The 15,681-nt window shown below is 30.9% G+C and overlaps 1 protein-coding gene across 1 annotated transcript; it reads left to right on the top strand.

Moving 5' to 3' along the window:
- Positions 1 to 7,699: 7,699 nt before the first annotated feature.
- LOC143197695 (non-structural maintenance of chromosomes element 3 homolog) lies at positions 7,700 to 8,751 on the top strand. The gene is made up of 4 exons (XM_076406323.1): positions 7,700 to 7,967; positions 8,025 to 8,241; positions 8,299 to 8,513; positions 8,568 to 8,751. Exons 1-4 carry the CDS (start codon positions 7,734 to 7,736, stop codon positions 8,676 to 8,678), a joined length of 777 nt encoding a protein of 258 aa, XP_076262438.1. The 5' UTR covers positions 7,700 to 7,733; the 3' UTR covers positions 8,679 to 8,751.
- Positions 8,752 to 15,681: the final 6,930 nt, after the last annotated feature.

The raw sequence follows: 15,681 nt of genomic DNA, 5'->3' as shown, positions 1-15,681 counted from the left end.
ACAAACTCATACACACCAGCGGGACAATAACAATCTTCGAGTCCGTCGAAGATGCCTAAGTTTCGTTTGACAGGATTTTGCGAGTTTAAAGTGTTGCATAACATAATTTGTGTTATACACTATATGTACGCTTTTAGTTGACTTTAAAAGATTCCAGTTGTGTTTTGATGACATTTGGGTGATTATTTTATGAACTTTTAAACAATTCATTAATAAAAAAAACTTATTTTTGTGTAATGCTCTAATTTTTCATTAGGTACAATCCTTTTAACTAACTTTCGGCAAGGTAATAAAACCCGTGGCAAAGCTACTACTAAGCATCCTCCAGGAAAAGTGAGATTGGGGATACTGTGAAAACTGCCGGTGCCCTGGTGAGATCCTATTGCCGTCTTCGAAGTGATGCTTTATGAACGGATGGTGTTTGAACCTGCGAAGAAACGAACATTACCGCATTACCGATCTTTGGATATTCAGTACTTTTGGAATTCCTTGTACGGGCTCAGGTACAGATTGATGTAATCCAAACCCGACGGCGATCAGGGATACCTCGTCGTTAAATGATACAGAAAGGATCCTCCGTAGGTGTTCTTATCCAAGGGCCAGCCGATGGTGTGCTCCGCGCATCCGGTTTATGTTTGAATCATTCGTCGCGATATCTTTAACGCTCCCGTCATCGTTGTACAGGACTTCGGAAGGTGCATAACCCGGGCCCACTGCCTCAGCTTGCTCTCCCAACCACTGAATAACGTGTCCCAGCGGGACGATATAGTTCCCGTGATTAAACATCGGAGTTCCTGACGAAATATCATTTATTCAATATATAAATCGATTTAAGACAAAGAATCCAACCTGGCAGGGCTGGTACCGGAATCCTACCGGTGCTAGTTAATAGACCGAACTTATCCTCCGTTAGGGGAGTGTTCAGAGGCGCGCCCTTCTCTTTCCAGTCCCATTTATGGGGCCTTCTCGACGATGATTACCTAAAAATCTATGTTCCGTATAGACCACCGATCAAGTGTGCTATGACTTCGATTCCACCGACCCTGATTTTCTTCCCTTCCGCGTCCAACAGTTGTTTGGCTCGTATAGTCGCGCTTATTCCAGTTGCACCATCGCCGACTATCAGAATATCAGTTTACATCTAGAATGTGTAATTTAAGAAAAATTAATCCTTTCAAGGTAAGTAATAATTTTAGCATGACATGTCAGACAGAAATTGTGAAGAATATATATTATAAATTTAAATAGTGTAGATACTTAAAGTGGTAGAAAAAAATAGTGTTTTAAGCTGGGCATATATTTTTTCAGACTATTGAGGAAGAATTAACAGACTGTAACAGGAATAAAGCCAAAGCCAAGTCTCTTTGAAACAATTTTTTTGTTTTAATACGGACAAATTCTATGCATATTTATAATCAGACTTATAGACAGACAGGTAAAATAATAAAAATGATATCAATAAAATAATTGGTTATATAATGTTTAATTCATAATAATATATATTGTACAATTTTCTTAATATGTCACTCAAATTACCAATATTAATCTACGGGATAACGATGTCTTCTTTTCTTACTTAAATGGTAGTTGTTAAAAATAGAACCTTTTTTATTTATTATTATAGCAATAATATAGAATAAATTATGTTTTAATGAAAAAACAGCTGAATCATAGTGCATTTTATATTAAAATTACCTTTCCATCTTGGATCTTCTTCTCTTGGATGAATGAAATATAGTGTGTTATCTTAGAAAATTGATCCGAATATATTCCTATTTAACCCAACTGCTGGACTAGAAAATATGATTAGTTATATTTAAGAGTTCAAAGGTTACTTCACAATATACTATAAATAAAATAAAGCTCCAGACAATAATTGTATCATTACATATAATCATTTTAAGCTATAAAATTTAAAATATCTTATAAAATTTATTTTCGACAAATTAATTAAATATTCCGAATTAAAATGAAATTTTAGATATTTTCAACGAATTCCCTAAATGCAAACTCATTTTCTTTTATTTTAACAGGGAATTGTATAATTAAAGGTAACAGAAATACCTTACTCAAAAAATCAAAGTCCAACTCAGAGGTTCAAACAAAATATATCAAAATAAACTGAGCTCAGTGCAATTTTTATTTATTAACCTTTGCCAACAAAGTAACTTATATCTATAAATGTAATTTTATGAAAATCGGTCTTATAACATAAATATAATACTAAATAACACATAAAGTCACAGTTCAGAATCCTTTTTCTCATCTTCTATGTTGATTGTCTCCTATATATCAATCTTGGAATAATTCTATGTCCAAAATATTACTACAATATTAAATAAGTGTATTTTCATCTGTAATAAGATTGTGGGAAAATAAAAATGATACGGCAAGACCGATTGTTTAGAAACAGACATTTGACAAGATTGTAGAAATTTGTTTTTTGGGTTGCCGAGCGAATTTAAACCAAATAAAATTACCTGACATCTGTGGAATTTTCGAAAAATTTATCTAGTAATCCTAGTTAATAGAGCACATTCAATCCATATTTAGCTACTAGGTCACGAGAATTTTTGATATTTACGCCTTCACCCAAGCACATCTAAATAATAATGTAAGGAAAAAGGCTTTAAAAAACTCTGTATCAATAATTTCTTACAAAAGCTTATATTGTTCCCAATCATAAGACTGCGTAGTGTTGTTCATTCTCAAGGAACTCAGTATATTGTACTTCTAAGTTTAAAAGGTGACCTAATTTTAAGATTTGTTGGAATTGGCATCATCCTGAAAATAGACTATAAAAATACACTTGATATCATAAAAACTAATTTAAATTACCTCTGACATGCCTTGTACTTTACCAATAAGACCGTTGTCAAAATCTACCACATTGTCAAACATTCTATCAATCATATCGAAAATAGTCTACAATTTTGTTTTCCTATTTTTATTTTTGGACTTTGTTGGTTGCTGGAGAGGAGTTTTAGAGTTTTCTTGCTGTTTGTGTGTTTACCCTTCAATCTCAGGAATATTCACTAAACCAGGTAACATTTTCAGAAGCGATCCTTTTTCGATCTTCCTGATCCAGCGACTTCTAAATCATCAACCGTGCATTTTGTTGTAAATGATTTCTTATGGGCTGGCCCAGACTATCTCCAAGTTAACCTCCAAATTACGTTTTTGAGCAGCTTCATACACAATAAAAATGGGTAATTTTATCATTTGATTTTGTTCTTTGCAATTACCTGAAATAAAGGTAAGTTATCTAATCATCATTTTCTATAATAAATTGTCTACCCATTGCTTCAAATGAGAACTCCTCCTTGTTTTTGTTAATATAATTTAGAGCTTGCAATGCAGCTTCATTACGAGCATTTTTTATCGTTTGCGCCTCTCCATAAAATTTGACGTCGTTGACGTTAAAATGGACTTTGAAAGGTCCCTTCGTGTCAGAATCATTTCTTCTAACATGAAGAGTATCATTAAAATGAACCGTGTCATTCATTTTATGCAAATAAGATTTTTTCTCTGAAATGTCTGGTGATGCAGTCTTGCCTTCTATTTGTTCCTAAAAGGCACCTTATTTATATGTCTATATTTAACTAAACAATATTGAATACCAAAATATCATTAATTATAGAGTATTGTACAGACATCCCTACCTTTAATGCTAAATTGTTTAGTAAAGCTACAGGTGTTTCTTCAGGTTCTTTTCACTCTTTTTGATCTTCAAAGAATGATGTTGATATTCTGTATTTTTCAGAGCCCTCTGTGCAGCTTTCCTTTGAGCATTCTTCAAGCTTTTATCATCCACTGCTTAATTTTCATTTCCTAAATAGAAAGCGATGGTAAAAACTGTATTGTGCAGAGGTCAATGAAATTTTTGATATATAATTGCATCTAATAATTTCACATTAATATACCTCTTCGTTAATTAATTCATATGAAAATGTAATATCATTACATTCAGCAATTCGTGACTAGAACTTAATGCGGATTTGTCTTCTGCTGGTTCACTAGTCAAACCTAAAACTCGGTTTGTTTCTGGCACAGAGGGATTATTTTTCCACGTTTCCGAATAAAGATACCACGATGAGGTATCTATTATTCTTCAAAGTTAAAAGCGTCCCAGATATAGATCCTTTTATACCAGTGAATTAACTATAAACATTGCTATTTACCAACAATAGAGTCCCTGTCGCCAAAAATATTTTTATATCATTTAATAACAATCCATAACTTAAGCTTAACAAGGAAAATAATAGTAGTATACAATTAAAGCAAATCATACTCAAATAATATAAAGAGAAAACATATATAACCGGGGAAACACACTAGAACTAACCTTAACATAATAATATAGAGCTGTAGGGGGTAAAAAAAATTTCGACATTCTTGATAAAAACTATCGATATTATTAGTAAAAATATAGATAATTTTGGCTAATCTATTGATTTGGTTTATATTGGTTTATTTTTTTTAATACCGTAGTTATTGCACTAAAGATTTCGGTATTTTTTTTCCTCCCATATATTGATTTTTTTCAATTATTTTCTATCGATATGTTTTCTGGCCGCGGACATATTTAAAAATATCAATTAACATATTAAAATACAATAAAATATTTGTGGGGTATTATTCCATTTCATAGAAAAATTCCATTCGTTTTTACAGATCCACAGAACATTCAAATATAAAAGTAATACTACTTCGTTTAAAATTAAATTATAAATTGCATGTTATTGCATGTAATTATTATAATACTATACAGTAATTTTTTTTTCTTGTCTTTTTTAAAGTTAGTTTATTATTAAGCCTATTGACTGGCGAGTTATTATTAAGCCTATTGACTTAGAAATTATCCCAGAAGACATCCCGTCTTACCCAGCCTGGTTACTGGCGTGACTGGGATCATTTTCCTTGTCGGATTTTGTACTCTTATCTAAGGGCATTCACAAACATCACAAATTTACTTACATGCCCCAGCAGAATTCGAACTCGCGACTATCGCAACAGGGGGACCATCCTGTCGCCTTTACTACTGCGGCAACTAAGCCAGCTATTAAATCGTTTATCATGAAAAAATATTTTATAAAATAAATAAACTTTTTTATAACTATTAATTTGTGATATGTATGGTTGCAGAATGTATGAGCAAATTTAAAAAATTCCCTTATTTCTCATATGATTTATCTACCAAATACTTCATTATAATGAATCAAAAATTATGGATAAATGATACAGGGTTTTGTAGAAGGGTCGGGGTCAGGATATAATGAGTCAAGTAATAAGGGGTCAAGTTAATGGTAGGTTTTATCAGGATAAACGATATAAATGTGCATGTATTTTGATTTTGTTGATTTGACATTTAGCATGATTTTTTTATTATTGAAATTCACGCCATTTCCTTTAGCTTGTAGGATTGGTTGCATATATCACTTTAATTCTCAACTCCCCACTCTAAACGTTTTTTCCGCTCTATTCTAGGTTTTATTTGAATTAAATATTGGGTTTATTTTGTGTTATGTCAGTTCTATTGCTGCTTTTTAACGTTATTATTCAGTTTCTTTAATAATAACAGGATAACAGTGCATTTAATTTGATTTGTGCTTTTAATGTGAAGATTTATGGTTTTTATATGAAAAAAATCAAAATACCGTGGGGTAAGGTAATGCTCTAAAACTGATTTTGTTTATAATGTATTTTTAATATGCAGGAATGGTTGATGGTGAACTGAAATCTTGATTCTTGATGTATTGAAACATTTTCGTACCACCGATCAAATCACCTTCAGAGACAGTAGTGTTGTATATTTTAATTGTTATGATAATATTTTACGTATATCAAATTACTAGAAGAAATTAAACTAAAAGTTTTTAATATACGAACAGTTTTTACTTCATTGAATATTCCATATTTATGTTTATTATATAAAAGGGAAGAATAAGAATATATATGTATATTTGCTTTTAGGTGCGCTGATTGTTATTCTACAATTTTAAAAATAATCTCACTTATGACGCCTTTGTTATAATGTATAAATTTTAAATTTTTCAATACTTAGGTTTTATTAAATGGAATTTGAAAATGGTTAGTAAGTGTTAGCTCATGATATATTTTGCGTATACTTTAATATGCAGACGTAAATTACTTCAATGATTATTATAAATCAAATATATTTTCGGGCATATATTGAACATATTTTTAAGACAAATGTTAGTAACATCATTTTTAAATTACTCACTTAACTTTATTATGGGAGAAACATGATTAACTTAAAAAATAGTGGTCGAATCGACTGTTTTTATTCGATAGTTACCAACACTAATTCAATTTTAGTTGGGGCAGTAAGGAAATGCACTTTTTTATTAGAACATAATTAGCGTTGGGAACTATGGCTAATCAGTCGCTAGTTTCGGTTCGACTGATTGTATTACTTTTTACTATCGATTGTTTTTGAGTCGTGTACTTTTAGTTACTATTTTCGGTTCTACTAGTTTCATTCGACTGCTTTTTAACGTTCTGACTCTGTCGTCCTAGGCGCGACCTTGACAAAAATGTATACCGAATATATGCTTTCCTAGATTTATATATAATATATTTAGTTTTATGATTTTTTTGGTAGTTTGCTTCTAAATAAAAATATATTGTATATTAATATAGCAACACTTTGGAACGATATTTTTCAAGATTGTTAATGTAATAGGGTAAAAAATTAAAATTGTGAATGACAAATAAGTAATAGGTAATATTTCTTTTGATTGACTTTTTGGTGTGTATCTAACACCCTCGGTTTTTGTTAGAAAATATTTCTGTCCGATAATAAATAAAGCATTAATTTTATTTTAAAAAGCTCTAGTAGTTATTGTGCGATCATTTTTAATTCATGGTTATTGTAATACATGTTATATATCACATAGTAATACATGTTTAGTTTAAGTTGTATTGTATTGTTTATATTTATTTAGTATATTGTTTAAAAATAGCAATTCATCTCAGAACATTCAAATATAAAAGTAACTCCACTTCCTTTAAAATGTAAGTATTATAGATATATTAATAGTATTCAGTAATGTTTTTCTTTTTCTTTTTTAAAGTTAGTACGTGAAGGAATACGTCTCGCGTATACTAAGGTTGTAAAATATAAGCAAATATTAAATTAATTGCTCCAAGCAATTATATCCGTCCTTTCCTCTCTTACAATTTATATAGGAAAGGGATCGAACATACTCGTCTGACATTAAGAATTAAAATAAAAAGCCAAGCCGTGCATTAGATTTTGCATATTTTGTAGTGGTTAGTAGGCATGTTGGCCACAAAAAATATCGATATGTCGAAGGAAAAAATATATATATTTTTTGAAATAAGTATAAGATATATCGATATTTTACAAAAAAATGTATGTATATTTTTAATTGAAAATAAACGTAGTCAAATATTAGCCTAAAAAATATTTTTTTCTAAAACTCTTAAGGAATAACGGTATTTTTGATAAACCATTAAAATTAAGTACCAGAATTCACTAAACGTTTAAAAGTAAGTTCCGATTTGAAAGTTTTTTTTAATTGTACTTAATCTTCTGAAATTATATCATCTAAAAAATATCGATATATCGACAAAAAAATATCGATATTTTTTCTGCATCCCTAGCGGCTAGTTATTTAAATTTTTGTGTTGATAGTGCTGTATGGAGATAGCGGATACACGATTTTAAAGTTCTTCAAGTCGTAAAAATGTCGAAGAAGCGAAGATCAGTTAGCGGGTCTCAAAAAACCAAATCACAGACTGATCCAGACGTACCGGATCAAAATACAGAAAATATAATCAATGATGTAGTCAGGTACATTATTCTTAAAGCTGACGAAAATTCATTTTATACCAGATCCGAATTAAATCAAAATGTAATTCACAAAAAGGGCCAATGCGTGGATAGTGTTATACAACAAGCAATTAAGGTTCTGGAAAATGTTGGTATTATTATTGTTATATGGATGTTGTTGATATTGTTTTGCATACATTTTTAGGTATATGGTTACACACTTACTGAATATGATGATGTAAAAATGAAAAAAAAAATTTATTTTTTAATTAGTATGTTGCCTCCTGTAAATTATTCCGATGAAGAGGAAGAATGTGTTTCTAGTTATGAAACTGGTTCAAATGTACCAAATGCTGCTCACAAGATACTGACTCTATTAATTTTATCCCATATATTTATGACAAACGCGCCAGTATCAGACAGTGAGCTCTACGATACCATTCCTTTATTGTTTTTATATTGTTGATTTATTATTTCAGAATCCCTTTATAGTTTCCTGAAGTCCTTGGATATTGATGTAGAAGTTGAGCATCCATTTTTCGGTAAAGTCAAAGAATATATAAGAGAAACCTTGATAAAGAATTATTACCTTCACTGTGAGTTTGATGAGAAAACGAAAATACAAACTTTCCAATGGGGGATTCGAGCTGAAATTGAAATCTCAAAGATGAAGGTTTTACAGTTCGTGTGTGAGGTAACTATTTCAGTTGACTTATAAGCACATTGTCAGGTTATTATTGATTTACAGATGTATGGAAATAAGCAACCAAAAGACTGGCCAGAACATTACAGAGCGGCCGAGAATCAGTTCAAAGAAAGAGAAGAGCTAAAGGAAGAAACAAGGCATGAATCAAGCTAGTCACCGATACTGGTAGAACTACAATATAAAGTTTATTTGTATACAAAAATTGTATCTTCTTAACTAATACAATATAAATAAAAAGATATAGGAAAATGTTAAATCTCATTGGTCCTTACATTGCGTTGTAAGCTGGGCCGCGACCTCCTTCTGGGACCACCCAGTTATTCTGGCTGGGGTCCTTGATGTTGCACGTCTTACGGTGGATGGCCCTCTCCAGAATCGAGTGGCACAAACTCATACACACCAGCGGGACAATAACAATCTTCGAGTCCGTCGAAGATGCCTAAGTTTCGTTTGACAGGATTTTGCGAGTTTAAAGTGTTGCATAACATAATTTGTGTTATACACTATATGTACGCTTTTAGTTGACTTTAAAAGATTCCAGTTGTGTTTTGATGACATTTGGGTGATTATTTTATGAACTTTTAAACAATTCATTAATAAAAAAAACTTATTTTTGTGTAATGCTCTAATTTTTCATTAGGTACAATCCTTTTAACTAACTTTCGGCAAGGTAATAAAACCCGTGGCAAAGCTACTACTAAGCATCCTCCAGGAAAAGTGAGATTGGGGATACTGTGAAAACTGCCGGTGCCCTGGTGAGATCCTATTGCCGTCTTCGAAGTGATGCTTTATGAACGGATGGTGTTTGAACCTGCGAAGAAACGAACATTACCGCATTACCGATCTTTGGATATTCAGTTCTTTTGGAATTCCTTGTACGGGCTCAGGTACAGATTGATGTAATCCAAACCCGACGGCGATCAGGGATACCTCGTCGTTAAATGATACAGAAAGGATCCTCCGTAGGTGTTCTTATCCAAGGGCCAGCCGATGGTGTGCTCCGCGCATCCGGTTTATGTTTGAATCATTCGTCGCGATATCTTTAACGCTCCCGTCATCGTTGTACAGGACTTCGGAAGGTGCATAACCCGGGCCCACTGCCTCAGCTTGCTCTCCCAACCACTGAATAACGTGTCCCAGCGGGACGATATAGTTCCCGTGATTAAACATCGGAGTTCCTGACGAAATATCATTTATTCAATATATAAATCGATTTAAGACAAAGAATCCAACCTGGCAGGGCTGGTACCGGAATCCTACCGGTGCTAGTTAATAGACCGAACTTATCCTCCGTTAGGGGAGTGTTCAGAGGCGCGCCCTTCTCTTTCCAGTCCCATTTATGGGGCCTTCTCGACGATGATTACCTAAAAATCTATGTTCCGTATAGACCACCGATCAAGTGTGCTATGACTTCGATTCCACCGACCCTGATTTTCTTCCCTTCCGCGTCCAACAGTTGTTTGGCTCGTATAGTCGCGCTTATTCCAGTTGCACCATCGCCGACTATCAGAATATCAGTTTACATCTAGAATGTGTAATTTAAGAAAAATTAATCCTTTCAAGGTAAGTAATAATTTTAGCATGACATGTCAGACAGAAATTGTGAAGAATATATATTATAAATTTAAATAGTGTAGATACTTAAAGTGGTAGAAAAAAATAGTGTTTTAAGCTGGGCATATATTTTTTCAGACTATTGAAGAAGAATTAACAGACTGTAACAGGAATAAAGCCAAAGCCAAGTCTCTTTGAAACAATTTTTTTGTTTTAATACGGACAAATTCTATGCATATTTATAATCAGACTTATAGACAGACAGGTAAAATAATAAAAATGATATCAATAAAATAATTGGTTATATAATGTTTAATTCATAATAATATATATTGTACAATTTTCTTAATATGTCACTCAAATTACCAATATTAATCTACGGGATAACGATGTCTTCTTTTCTTACTTAAATGGTAGTTGTTAAAAATAGAACCTTTTTTATTTATTATTATAGCAATAATATAGAATAAATTATGCTTTAATGAAAAAACAGCTGAATCATAGTCCATTTTATATTAAAATTACCTTTCCATCTTGGATCTTCTTCTCTTGGATGAATGAAATATAGTGTGTTATCTTAGAAAATTGATCCGAATATATTCCTATTTAACCCAACTGCTGGACTAGAAAATATGATTAGTTATATTTAAGAGTTCAAAGGTTACTTCACAATATACTATAAATAAAATAAAGCTCCAGACAATAATTGTATCATTACATATAATCATTTTAAGCTATAAAATTTAAAATATCTTATAAAATTTATTTTCGACAAATTAATTAAATATTCCGAATTAAAATGAAATTTTAGATATTTTCAACGAATTCCCTAAATGCAAACTCATTTTCTTTTATTTTAACAGGGAATTGTATAATTAAAGGTAACAGAAATACCTTACTCAAAAAATCAAAGTCCAACTCAGAGGTTCAAACAAAATATATCAAAATAAACTGAGCTCAGTGCAATTTTTATTTATTAACCTTTGCCAACAAAGTAACTTATATCTATAAATGTAATTTTATGAAAATCGGTCTTATAACATAAATATAATACTAAATAACACATAAAGTCACAGTTCAGAATCCTTTTTCTCATCTTCTATGTTGATTGTCTCCTATATATCAATCTTGGAATAATTCTATGTCCAAAATATTACTACAATATTAAATAAGTGTATTTTCATCTGTAATAAGATTGTGGGAAAATAAAAATGATACGGCAAGACCGATTGTTTAGAAACAGACATTTGACAAGATTGTAGAAATTTGTTTTTTGGGTTGCCGAGCGAATTTAAACCAAATAAAATTACCTGACATCTGTGGAATTTTCGAAAAATTTATCTAGTAATCCTAGTTAATAGAGCACATTCAATCCATATTTAGCTACTAGGTCACGAGAATTTTTGATATTTACGCCTTCACCCAAGCACATCTAAATAATAATGTAAGGAAAAAGGCTTTAAAAAACTCTGTATCAATAATTTCTTACAAAAGCTTATATTGTTCCCAATCATAAGACTGCGTAGTGTTGTTCATTCTCAAGGAACTCAGTATATTGTACTTCTAAGTTTAAAAGGTGACCTAATTTTAAGATTTGTTGGAATTGGCATCATCCTGAAAATAGACTATAAAAATACACTTGATATCATAAAAACTAATTTAAATTACCTCTGACATGCCTTGTACTTTACCAATAAGACCGTTGTCAAAATCTACCACATTGTCAAACATTCTATCAATCATATCGAAAATAGTCTACAATTTTGTTTTCCTATTTTTATTTTTGGACTTTGTTGGTTGCTGGAGAGGAGTTTTAGAGTTTTCTTGCTGTTTGTGTGTTTACCCTTCAATCTCAGGAATATTCACTAAACCAGGTAACATTTTCAGAAGCGATCCTTTTTCGATCTTCCTGATCCAGCGACTTCTAAATCATCAACCGTGCATTTTGTTGTAAATGATTTCTTATGGGCTGGCCCAGACTATCTCCAAGTTAACCTCCAAATTACGTTTTTGAGCAGCTTCATACACAATAAAAATGGGTAATTTTATCATTTGATTTTGTTCTTTGCAATTACCTGAAATAAAGGTAAGTTATCTAATCATCATTTTCTATAATAAATTGTCTACCCATTGCTTCAAATGAGAACTCCTCCTTGTTTTGTTAATATAATTTAGAGCTTGCAATGCAGCTTCATTACGAGCATTTTTTATCGTTTGCGCCTCTCCATAAAATTTGACGTCGTTGACGTTAAAATGGACTTTGAAAGGTCCCTTCGTGTCAGAATCATTTCTTCTAACATGAAGAGTATCATTAAAATGAACCGTGTCATTCATTTTATGCAAATAAGATTTTTTCTCTGAAATGTCTGGTGATGCAGTCTTGCCTTCTATTTGTTCCTAAAAGGCACCTTATTTATATGTCTATATTTAACTAAACAATATTGAATACCAAAATATCATTAATTATAGAGTATTGTACAGACATCCTTACCTTTAATGCTAAATTGTTTAGTAAAGCTACAGGTGTTTCTTCAGGTTCCTTTCACTCTTTTTGATCTTCAAAGAATGATGTTGATATTCTGTATTTTTCAGAGCCCTCTGTGCAGCTTTCCTTTGAGCATTCTTCAAGCTTTTACCATCCACTGCTTAATTTTCATTTCCTAAATAGAAAGCGATGGTAAAAACTGTATTGTGCAGAGGTCAATGAAATTTTTGATATATAATTGCATCTAATAATTTCACATTAATATACCTCTTCGTTAATTAATTCATATGAAAATGTAATATCATTACATTCAGCAATTCGTGACTAGAACTTAATGCGGATTTGTCTTCTGCTGGTTCACTAGTCAAACCTAAAACTCGGTTTGTTTCTGGCACAGAGGGATTATTTTTCCACGTTTCCGAATAAAGATACCACGATGAGGTATCTATTATTCTTCAAAGTTAAAAGCGTCCCAGATATAGATCCTTTTATACCAGTGAATTAACTATAAACATTGCTATTTACCAACAATAGAGTCCCTGTCGCCAAAAATATTTTTATATCATTTAATAACAATCCATAACTTAAGCTTAACAAGGAAAATAATAGTAGTATACAATTAAAGCAAATCATACTCAAATAATATAAAGAGAAAACATATATAACCGGGGAAACACACTAGAACTAACCTTAACATAATAATATAGAGCTGTAGGGGGTAAAAAAAATTTCGATATTCTTGATAAAAACTATCGATATTATTAGTAAAAATATAGATAATTTTGGCTAATCTATTGATTTGGTTTATATTGGTTTATTTTTTTTAATACCGTAGTTATTGCACTAAAGATTTCGGTATTTTTTTTCCTCCCATATATTGATTTTTTAAAATTATTTTCTATCGATATGTTTTCTGGCCGCGGACATATTTAAAAATATCAATTAACATATTAAAATACAATAAAATATTTGTGGGGTATTATTCCATTTCATAGAAAAATTCCATTCTTTTTTACAGATCCACAGAACATTCAAATATAAAAGTAATACTACTTCGTTTAAAATTAAATTATAAATTGCATGTTATTGCATGTAATTATTATAATACTATACAGTAATTTTTTTTTCTTGTCTTTTTTAAAGTTAGTTTATTATTAAGCCTATTGACTGGCGAGTTATTATTAAGCCTATTGACTTAGAAATTATCCCAGAAGACATCCCGTCTTACCCAGCCTGGTTACTGGCGTGACTGGGATCATTTTCCTTGTCGGATTTTGTACTCTTATCTAAGGGCATTCACAAACATCACAAATTTACTTACATGCCCCAGCAGAATTCGAACTCGCGACTATCGCAACAGGGGGACCATCCTGTCGCCTTTACTACTGCGGCAACTAAGCCAGCTATTAAATCGTTTATCATGAAAAAATATTTTATAAAATAAATAAACTTTTTTATAACTATTAATTTGTGATATGTATGGTTGCAGAATGTATGAGCAAATTTAAAAAATTCCCTTATTTCTCATATGATTTATCTACCAAATACTTCATTATAATGAATCAAAAATTATGGATAAATGATACAGGGTTTTGTAGAAGGGTCGGGGTCAGGATATAATGAGTCAAGTAATAAGGGGTCAAGTTAATGGTAGGTTTTATCAGGATAAACGATATAAATGTGCATGTATTTTGATTTTGTTGATTTGACATTTAGCATGATTTTTTTATTATTGAAATTCACGCCATTTCCTTTAGCTTGTAGGATTGGTTGCATATATCACTTTAATTCTCAACTCCCCACTCTAAACGTTTTTTCCGCTCTATTCTAGGTTTTATTTGAATTAAATATTGGGTTTATTTTGTGTTATGTCAGTTCTATTGCTGCTTTTTAACGTTATTATTCAGTTTCTTTAATAATAACAGGATAACAGTGCATTTAATTTGATTTGTGCTTTTAATGTGAAGATTTATGGTTTTTATATGAAAAAAATCAAAATACCGTGGGGTAAGGTAATGCTCTAAAACTGATTTTGTTTATAATGTATTTTTAATATGCAGGAATGGTTGATGGTGAACTGAAATCTTGATTCTTGATGTATTGAAACATTTTCGTACCACCGATCAAATCACCTTCAGAGACAGTAGTGTTGTATATTTTAATTGTTATGATAATATTTTACGTATATCAAATTACTAGAAGAAATTAAACTAAAAGTTTTTAATATACGAACAGTTTTTACTTCATTGAATATTCCATATTTATGTTTATTATATAAAAGGGAAGAATAAGAATATATATGTATATTTGCTTTTAGGTGCGCTGATTGTTATTCTACAATTTTAAAAATAATCTCACTTATGACGCCTTTGTTATAATGTATAAATTTTAAATTTTTCAATACTTAGGTTTTATTAAATGGAATCTGAAAATGGTTAGTAAGTGTTAGCTCATGATATATTTTGCGTATACTTTAATATGCAGACGTAAATTACTTCAATGATTATTATAAATCAAATATATTTTCGGGCATATATTGAAGATATTTTTAAGACAAATGTTAGTAACATCATTTTTAAATTACTCACTTAACTTTATTATGGGAGAAACATGATTAACTTAAAAAATAGTGGTCGAATCGACTGTTTTTATTCGATAGTTACCAACACTAATTCAATTTTAGTTGGGGCAGTAAGGAAATGCACTTTTTTATTAGAACATAATTAGCGTTGGGAACTATGGCTAATCAGTCGCTAGTTTCGGTTCGACTGATTGTATTACTTTTTACTATCGATTGTTTTTGAGTCGTGTACTTTTAGTTACTATTTTCGGTTCTACTAGTTTCATTCGACTGCTTTTTAACGTTCTGACTCTGTCGTCCTAGGCGCGACCTTGACAAAAATGTATACCGAATATATGCTTTCCTAGATTTATATATAATATATTTAGTTTTATGATTTTTTTGGTAGTTTGCTTCTAAATAAAAATATATTGTATATTAATATAGCAACACTTTGGAACGATATTTTTCAAGATTGTTAATGTAATAGGGTAAAAAATTAAAATTGTGAATGACAAATAAGTAATAGGTAATATTTCTTTTGATTGACTTTTTGG

The sequence above is a fragment of the Rhynchophorus ferrugineus genome, unplaced genomic scaffold (genome assembly GCF_030347505.1).
Source record: "Rhynchophorus ferrugineus isolate W39M unplaced genomic scaffold, kcgeb_rfMv2 rfM5, whole genome shotgun sequence".
Taxonomy (NCBI): domain Eukaryota; kingdom Metazoa; phylum Arthropoda; class Insecta; order Coleoptera; family Curculionidae; genus Rhynchophorus; species Rhynchophorus ferrugineus.
The sequence above is the reverse complement of the archived record's forward strand: the minus strand, read 5'-3'. Positions and strand labels throughout refer to the sequence as shown.